Genomic DNA, 10,120 nt, shown 5'->3' on the forward strand with positions numbered 1-10,120 from the left:
ATTCTATGTTCCCTACTTTCATGAGCCATCTTCTTACAAGTTTACCTGCCTTTTACTGCATGATTTGAATTAGTGGAATCTGATTTATGTTTGTCTTGGAGAACTTGTTTACTTTTAACCAAGTAGACAGAAACATCTTAGCATATAGTTGCATTCATATATAAGTTGCATTTCATGAGTCTTACTTTTCCCCATTCATTCCCTTGTCTCCTTGAGCTTAGCATGAGGACATGCTAATGTTTAAGTGTGGGGAGATTGATAAACCACTATTTTATGGTTTATCTTGTGCTAATTTGAGTGGTTTTTATCAAGTCTTTGCACACTTATTCACACAATTTGCATGATTTTACAATTCCTTTTCAATTTTGTTCTATGGTTGAAAACTTACTTTCTAAGCCTTTAAATTGTGTATTTTAATTCCCCTCTATACCATTCGATGCCGTGATCTGTGCGTTAAGTATTTTCAGGCTTTATAGGACAGAAATGGCTTAGAGGATGGAGAGGAAGCTTGCAAAAATGGAAGGAACACAAGAAACTAAGGAGACAACCAGCGAGGAGCGACACGCAGATGACTATCGACGCGTACGCGTGACATGCGCCACGTGCAGAAAACGCAGAAGACGCTGGGGGCAATTTTGGGCTGAGTTTGGACCCAGTTTTCGGCCCGGAAACACAGACTAAAACAAGGGGACAAGCAGAGACTCAACACACATTCTCATTCATACAGTTTTTAGTTTTAGATTAGAATCTTAGAGAGAAATCACTACTTCCTCTAGGTTTCTTCACATACACAGTTTTAGAGTTTTATGCTTTTGATTTGGATATTGAGAAGAGTCACTACCTCCGTTGAATTTTTCATTATTCTAGTTTGTTTCCTTATTTCCTTACTCTTTTAATCGCCCATTAACCCTGTTCAGATACGTATGTTTATGATTTTGGGATTTATTAATGCAAAGAACTCTTTTTACCTTTAATTAATTTTCAGTTATTATTTTATTTAGTTTATCATGTCTTCTTTTTATTCCCTTTATATGTCTAGGAAGGTTGTATTCATGTCAATGGAGTAGACTCCCAACTTGACTTGGGAGTTGATTAAAAGGAGACCTTTGAGTTGGAATACTCAAGTGTCAATTGGAAATTGGAAGTTGTTGATTGGCTCTCTAGTCTCTAACTCTAATTCTTTCTTAGGAGAGGATTAGGAATTAGGAATCAGAGCTAGTTAGTTACTTGACTTTCCTTTATTTAGTAAAGGATAACTAAGTAGAAGCAACAACCTATTACCATTACACTTGGGAATTCAACAAGGATAGAAATTTCAATTAATCTTCTCCCGGTCAAGGCTTTTATTTTAATTATATAAATTCTCTCGTTAATTTTCCTTGCTTTAATTAATTATTATTTTAATTTCCCGTTCTCCAAATCTAAAAATTCTCAGAAAAAAATTCCTGACTAATAAAATAGCACTCTTTTGTCAACTTGTTGGGAGACGACCTGGGATTTCTACTCCCAATAATTTTGTTCTTAAAATTGTTACACTCTTTCTAAATTGATAAGCGGGATTTTCCTCGGTTAAGAACTGTACTTGCAATGCTATTTTCACTATAAATTCTTAATCGGCAATTTTTTGCCCGTTCAGAGAGCTTGAGAGAGAAGAAGAAGAGAGGGAGAACGGGAAAGGTTGACGCTAGCTAGGTCTTCTCCGCCATCGCCAACCCAGAGAGGGAAGTGAGAGGGAGAGAGAGACGTGAGCCAGTGAACAAGAGGAAGAAGCCATCACCGCTGTCTCCCCTGGAGACCATATCTGCCGCCTCTAGTGCCACCAAGCTATTGTCGATTGAGGGTGTCACCATGGAGCTCAAGGATGACATCACAGAAGCTGGGTAGAGCCGTCTTGCCACTATTGAGATTTTGCTTTGCGTTCTGCCCTGTTCAGCTCCATTCTGCATTCTGCCAGTTTCCATCATTGCTCCTAAATCTGTCTTGTTCGATGGAGCTCGCCGTTGAGCTGTACTGCTACCGTTAGAATCACCGAAAGCCTTTATTGTCTAGGATGTCATTATTGTTCTATTCTGTCTTTCCTTGGTATGATTGAATTCTGTTATGTTGGCATTATTTTGTTTGTTACTGCCTTGATGATAATATGCTTAGTTCTACCTTTGCTAAGCCTTTTAAGGCCATTCTTGCTATGTTTTGTATGCATCCAGAGGAGGTTGTTGGATCTGAGCTACTGCTTGCTATTTTGTTACCGTAACCGTGACACTTTTGTTGGAAGTTGCACTGTAGATGCTGCGAGGTTCCCAATTTTCTGGTCTTGGCAAGTTTGACAAATCAAGGTAAGGACTTTTCTTAAAACACACTTTTATTTTAAGGAATTGTTATAAATCGATATCCATGAGAAAAATATATTTTTCTGTGATTGTGCGAATCTTATAGATTGAATTGGACAGTACTTGATAAATGTGTGTTATTAAATGCTCAAATAGAATGTGGCTGACTTGTGTGACTAATTGGTGAAGTTGATTTCTTTGTGGTTATGAGCTGTAATTGATTTACTAATTGTCAAAAAATATTTGATTAGTATATGCTAAGAATTATTGAATGTTTTGAATGGTTGACAGATGTTTGGTTTAGATGGAACCCTTAAAGGGTAAGAAAGTTCAAATTTTAGGAGAGGTGCTGCCAAAATTTTTATAAGAATTTGAGTGAAAATTGAATAATAATAATAATAATAATAATAATAATAATAATAATAATAATAATAATAATAATAATAATAATAATAATAATAATAATAATAATAATAATAAGTGCTATTTTCAGAAAAACTAAAGACTTTATTTTAAAGTTTTATTTGAAAATTTTGATTGAAAAATTATGTTTTGAGAAGTTTTTAGTGAATTTAAAGAATTTGAATTTGATCGGTGAAACAAAATAATTTTTGAGTCTTTTTGAAAAAGTATTAAATTAAAGAAATGAAGTTGAAATTAGTTTTGGCCTTTGGGTACTTCATTAAATAGAAATGAGTTTTGTTTGACTAATTTTGATCAAAGGACTATATTTTTGTGAAGTTTTAGAGAAATCTAAAGTAATAGAAGTGAACTGAAGAATTAACTTATTTAAATTTGAATAATCATGGAAGGAATTATGTTTTTGGGGTATTTTAGTGAATTTAAAATAATTGTTTAAGAATAAAAATGACTATGTTCAATTAATATTTTGACTCTTGGGTAAATTTCGTAAGTTTGGTTAAAGAAAAGGTTTTGAGTCGTGTGAATGTTTCAATGTTGTTTTGAACTGTTAAGCCTCTCCGGCAAGTTTGTAAACCCCTGTAACCTCCGTATGGAGTCTAAAAACCATTTTTAAATCTTTGAATATACTGCGGGTGAATATAACAGATTGAATTGAGTAATTCCTTGATAAGAGCTTTGTTAAGTGAAATATTTTGATGTTATCTTGGGGATATATGTGAAATTGATTTTAATGGTGATATGAGATATTGCTCAGTGTTATTGTAAACAAGTGAGGTTGAGGATTTTCTCTTTTGTTGCGGTGGACATGTTTGAGGTTGAGGATTCCCTCTCTTATCGCATCGGAGAATTGGATAGAAGTTTGATGATTTCCTTCGGTTTAATTCCCAACTGTGGTAAGGGCGGTGATTTTATCTCACTCATGGCTTGAGGATAATTATCCTTATGATAAATGTGAACATAAAGAATTATGATTTTGATTTCGATTTTGATTATGACTATGATTATGATGAGGTTTGATTGAAATATGATTATATAGAGTCGTAATTTTGATTATAATCTTGGTTATGTTTGATTGTGATTATGATTGATGTTGTGGAGATGGTGGTTCGTTCCATCCATGGTGAGGATGGTGGCTTTGTCCCACTCACGGATAGACAAGTTGAGGTTGAATATTCTCTCTCTTATGTTATAGTGGACAAGTGAGATTGAAGATTCCCTCTCTTGTACATCGGAGATTCGGATAGAAGGTTAAGGATTCTCTTTGATTCAATTTTTGATTGTGGTGTTAACGAGTTAGGATGAAGATTCCCTATTGTTTCATCACAGTCTCTTTCTAATTGTGAAGTATGGCAAGCACTATATCCCAGATAGCGCGACCTCCAGTGAGATGGTGGAAGTTTGAGGATTTTCTTCCAAAAAGTTGAGGATTTCCTTCTTGTTGTTCTTCCTGGGGATGCACCACAGAGAGATTATGTCCAGGTTAGCTACTGGATGTGTCGGGTCTGGTAGTTTAAACGACGAGTGAGCTCACCACCAGTAGGACAGACATGCATCATACTGCGTTTGTTTGAAATTGCTGGGGTCTGCATAATTATTTGGTTTGCTTGATTGATATTCTGTTAACTGCTAATTTTATTGCTTGTCATAGTTGTTCTTTATGTGTGATTATTTGATTGTCTATATGATTACTTGTGATTGTGACTTGTTGGTTTGGATTATGGTGGAGTACGGTAGCTTGTACGAGATTGACTAGATGATTGAATGAATTTTGGTTGGAGGCTATGATATGATTGAATTATATCTCTTGATGTATATTAATGTGTTATGGTGTATTTTGGGCCGGAGGCAGTGATTGTTTGAACGTGAACGAGTTTTGGACTGGAGGCCGTGATTGGATAAATTCTTTGTAAGTTTGGTGAAATTGTTTCTTTGGTATGTAGTGAAATGTTACAAAATATTGTTGAGATTGAAATTTTTGTAAATGAAATATAAAATTGGATTTGGGATGATTAATTATTATTGTTTGAAAAGTTGTATGAAGACAGAATTTTAAAATGAGATTGATGAGGGTTACAGCTTAAATTTGATATAAATCGGAGTTTCAATGTTTTTGCTTTTGGATAGAAAATCACATGATTTAGAATTAGTGAGTAATATGCCCAATGATCGAGATTTAAGGAAAGGATAGTTTGGCGAAAAGATCCATAAGACGAGCAATGATTGCTGTTGTAAAATAAATTCTTTTTTATATATCCTTTTATGACAATTCTGAAACCCCTATGTTAAGACCGTGTGGTTAGGTTCTCACTCCCTTACAACCCTATCTTTTTCAGGAAACAAACGAAAAGCCTATGAAAATTTTACTGAGTATTCAGTTGTACTTTAATTGTTTCATTTTTTTAGATATTTTTTCTTGTTTTTGTTATTATTATTATTACATTTTGTAAAGAATGATAGGAGTTGTGAATATATATATATATATATATATAAAAGAAAAGTCATTAATAAAGTTTTCAGGTAAAGGCTCCTATTTTTTATTATTATTATATATAGAAGTTGTTGTAATATCCTCGTTATCAGAGTGACGCAGCACAACCAAAAGCGTAACATTCTAATGATGGAAGTATTACAGTAAAAACATTTTACCATCTTTTGTCTCCAAAATTCAGCCCTCAATATCACATCAAAAACACATTAAACAATCTTAGAATTAAACTCTTTAGAAACTCCACAAACCACCGACCATGAAACTTCCAAGAATAATTAGTTTCTAAGCTTATAAACAACATAATAACATTACTAAACAACTATTTCATCACTCAATTCAATCGTCAAACATTAATTCCATAAACACACATCAAATACACATTTTTCACATAATTAATTCAACCAAACCCTTACTTCTTTTGAAGGCTTAAAATTAGTTCTCCTTAGGATCGGATTTCCTACGTCATTTTCTTACTACAAGAAAAAGCAACATTTGTAATAAAAAAAATTGTTACAAAAAATCGAAATTTTGAAACAAAAAAAATTTGTAACAAAAAAAGGGTCGTTGCAGTATGTCCCGTTACAAAAAGTTTTCGTAACAAAAAATAGAACTGTTACAATTCAAAGTAATATTTTGTAACAAATTTTTTTGATGTAGAAAACCAAAAGTCATTACAAAAGTGATAACAAATTTTGATCTTCAAAATATTTTTGGCGACAATATGTTTTTTCTATCATAATATTTTGTTACAAAATATAGCTTGATTTTGTAACATTTTTTCCTATAGTTACAAAACACTATTTATTTTGTAATAATTTTTTAATACAAATTACACACATAATTTGCCAAATTATAATTTTTAATTAATTAATATATTAACTAATTTACTCAACAAGTCAACATTTATATAATATATAATGACATAGATAGTTCAAACTTTAAAGTACAAACTAACAAAACACATTGAAGAACCCTAATGAACTAGATAGATACATCGGACAAGAAAAACAAGGAATTATAAATCTCCAAAATGTAAACTACAAATTACAAACTCCATTATGTTCATATAGCTCTGATCCATTCTCATGGAGAAACTTCTAATAAGTTCCACACACCTGAAAACACCACCAACCAAAAAATACTAGTTTAAGAAATAAGATTTGTTTTTCCTTTAAAAATGCATAGGAAAAACAAAAAACTATACTCGTATTATTCAACAATGAATACGAACTCTAAAATTCTTACCATGTCCTTTCCCAACTCTTTTTCAGTTGAGCAACATACTCAGCAATTCTTTTGATGGCTTCCACCTATCGATGTAACAAAAAATTAGAAACAAGATATAACACCAATTATAATTTTTTCTATTAACTTTTATCTAAAATATTTAGAAAAACTTCGGCAGAACCTCCTTTAAAACTTTGATATTTCTACCGTCTAGGGTTCCATAAATAACAACCAATACAGAAAGTAACATTTCAAAGAGAGATAACAAGTATATCAATACTCAATACTCTTAATTGTTATTATCCTATTCCGCAACATATGCTATAATGTACAAATACTTTGTTTCTGCTCAAATATATGTACCATAGGCGTATCTGCATCATATACTATTAAATTAAACTTCCTAATTGTGACTATAGTTTTGATAAATTGGCCATATTTACATATTCCTATTTGTGCAAAATGGGAGGCCAGACTAGCTAGCTTTAATTCTCTTACAAGAAACTAGTATAACTTGGAAAACAACAATGATAAAGCCATCAAGAGATTCTATTAGTTCCTACTAAACAAAACAATTAGATCAAAACTAAAGGTGAATTTTAAGTATTAAGAAATCAACTGTCTCTCTTAAATCTCCAATTCAATTATGCCAGTAATCCAAAGAGTTGACTTACTATACAATGAACGAGTGCAGAAATAGAAGGAAAGATGAAGAGGTACTAGAGGGCAGAAAAACAGTTAGTTTTTTTGTTTCTGCAATTGTGAGCACGCGCTGACGCTGCGAAAATCCTTTTGCTGGTTCAAATTGCCATTTTCCTTCTCAGTTCTAATAAAGAACATTGACAATTAAAAAGGATGATCAACACAATGCAAGTGAAGAGTGACAATTGAGAAAGATGATCAACACAGCAGAGCCACAAAACACACAACCGCACACCAGAACTCAGAACCCACTGCAGCAGCAGCAACACAACCAGAAAATCAATAACAGTACAAAATTAATACTACCAACAGCATTCAGCATTCAGCAACAAAAATTATCATTCAGCAACAAACGACATTTGATTTGATTTTCATTTTTAGCATTCAGCAATAATCATTACAAAACAGCAACAAGTAATCCCTAATCACACTAAACCTAAAATCAATAAAGCTAAACAAAAATTTCAATAATGATTTGATTTCCATTTTTAGCAGCAGCAAGAAAATTTCAACAAAAATTTCAGGAATTAAAAAAAGAGCAACAACACAAAATCAATTATTTGATTTTCCATTAATCCATTCACAATTTCACATTCAAAAATCAGCAACAGAGCATAAAAGGAAGAGAAGAACCAAAGAAGTGAAAGCAGTGCCGCTAACCTTCGACGGAGATACGGACGGTGACTGGCGAGACGACAGCGAGTGGCGACATAGCAGCGAGCTACACCAAATTCGAGAAAAGCCAGAGAGGACGGGGACAGGGGGAAGGAGGACACCGAGCTACAAGAGAGGACGCGGAGGCACCGACAGCATGGATGGCGGTGGCACTGCGACAGAACCGCTACAAGGAGAACTTAGGGTTTTGGTTGGGTGAGTTTGAACTTGGCTTCAGAGTTCAAAGGGATAGTGATTCACGAATTTGCGGGCTCCCTCTCTCCCTCCGCGTGCTCGCACCGGTGATGACCTCCTCGCGGCTCCACGGTGGCGACGATGGCGAGCCTGCAGCAGACGCAACGACAGTTCTCTCCCCCTCGCACAACTAGAAAATGGATAAATACAGACAGATTTACAGACAGATTTAGTCTTTATTACAGACGGATTTTCGGTTACCGACGGATTTTGTCCCTCTGTAAAAGCCCCGTCGGAAATTATTTACTGACGAATTTTTTTTCCGTCGAAAAATTACCGACGAATTTTTACTATTTAACGACGGATTTTCCCTCTGTAAATTCTCCCTCCATTTCCTGAAGGTGACAAACTTACAGACGGATTTTCCGTCTGTAATTACAGGCAGATTTTCAGACGGATTTTCCATCTGTAATTACAGACGGATTTCAGACGAATTTTCTATCTATAATTACAGACAGATTTTCAGACGGATTTTCCGTCTGTAATTACAGACGGATTTTCCGACAGATTTTTCGTCTGTAATTTAAACTTTGGAAAATCATGATTACAGACAAAAAATCCATCTGTAAATCCGTCTGTAAGGTAAAATAGAATTTTTTTTACTTTTTCTAATTACAAAATAAACTTGTTTTCATACAAAATAAATATAAATTTAATACAATTTTTATCTCATTTATATTCTAATATTTACAATATTTCAAAAAATAAACAAATTCATCGTATTAAAAATAAACAATATTTACAAAAAATTATTCAATATGAATTGAAGATACAGCTGAAGTGATTTCATTTGTTCTAGGGTCAACACTTTCTAAAGAAACGCCACAAGGATCTTCTTTAACCAGAAGGGCAAGAACATTGAGTGAGCTCCATGTTTTCATCACATTGCTGCTTGAATCTCCAAAAGTAACAGCAAAGACAGCATCAAATCCTCCTGCTCCTGGAACTCCAGCCAACAACACTCCTTCCAAGTTCAGTGTAGCATCTAAAAGTTTTGTTTGTGGTTCTGGTTCAATCTGCATGAATTGCAAGGAAAGAGTAGTGATATTCTACCAACAGATATAATTTATAATTAACATCATTCAAACAGAAGAAGCCTAATAATAAGTGCCAAATCAATGAAAGGAACTTACAGGAACACCTGCAGCCTCACCCATTAGGCGCATATGATATCTAATCCCAAGCATAGCTTCTTTTGCACCTAGCAATGCTTTAATAACTGCTTCCTTGTTGGGTTCAGAAGCTTGCTCTATCCACTGTGAGAATTGCATTTTCAACATCTACACAAGAAGAAAAGCAAGAACATGAGATCCTGAAGTGTAGTCTCAAGAACATGATATCACATATGTGCATTAGAAATTCAGTCACACCACTTGAAACTGAAAACCAGGCAAACAGTAAAGTTGGATATATAATCTCTTTCAAACCCATCAAAAGTCAACTTAATTGTATAAGTCTAATAGTAAAGATGTCCTATCTCATTAAAATAACTAATAAACAGGAATGTAGAAATTTAATCTAATGCAAGGCATACCATAAGGCCAAAATGTTCTAGTTATTTAACAGTGAGCATTATCAATCAGTTTACTCTACATCCACAGGAGTAAAAATTCTAATTTTGATGTTACTTCCATTAATTAAACAACCACAAATGATTTGAAAGAAATACCTTTTCTGATCTGAGCTTGTTGCAGCTATCAATCACAGATTTATATGCATCCCATTGTTCCTTTGCTAATTTACTCAAAAAGTTTAGTTGAATTTCTAACTGCGAGTTCGCCTCTGACTGTCTTCTTCAAACTTTCTTCGCGTTGTCGTGCTTCAGTTAAAGCAGATTTAGTCATGGCTGAATCATGTTTATGCATTAACTCAGAAGACTCAGCCAAGGTCTTAACTTGCTCATACTTGGAAGCCAATTCCCTTCTCTCCATTATGAGAAGGCCCATGTGATGCTGGTGATCATATATCTACATCAAAGTTGCAGGTTAGATAAAAAGTAAAAGTAAGAAATGAATAATGAGTTTTCTAGGCAATTGTATAAGGC

General features: G+C 33.8%; 1 protein-coding gene across 1 annotated transcript; it reads right to left on the bottom strand.

The window, feature by feature from the left end:
- Positions 1-8,825: 8,825 nt before the first annotated feature.
- LOC107619601 (phosphomevalonate kinase, peroxisomal) lies at positions 8,826-9,356 on the bottom strand. The gene is made up of 2 exons (XM_021111500.2): positions 9,210-9,356; positions 8,826-9,092 (listed from the first exon to the last, which is right to left on the bottom strand). The coding sequence occupies exons 1-2, from the start codon at positions 9,354-9,356 to the stop codon at positions 8,826-8,828; spliced, it is 414 nt and encodes a 137-aa protein (XP_020967159.1).
- Positions 9,357-10,120: the final 764 nt, after the last annotated feature.

The sequence above is a fragment of the Arachis ipaensis genome, chromosome B9, assembly GCF_059453495.1.
Source record: "Arachis ipaensis isolate K30076 ecotype BB chromosome B9, ASM5945349v1, whole genome shotgun sequence".
NCBI lineage: Eukaryota > Viridiplantae > Streptophyta > Magnoliopsida > Fabales > Fabaceae > Arachis > Arachis ipaensis.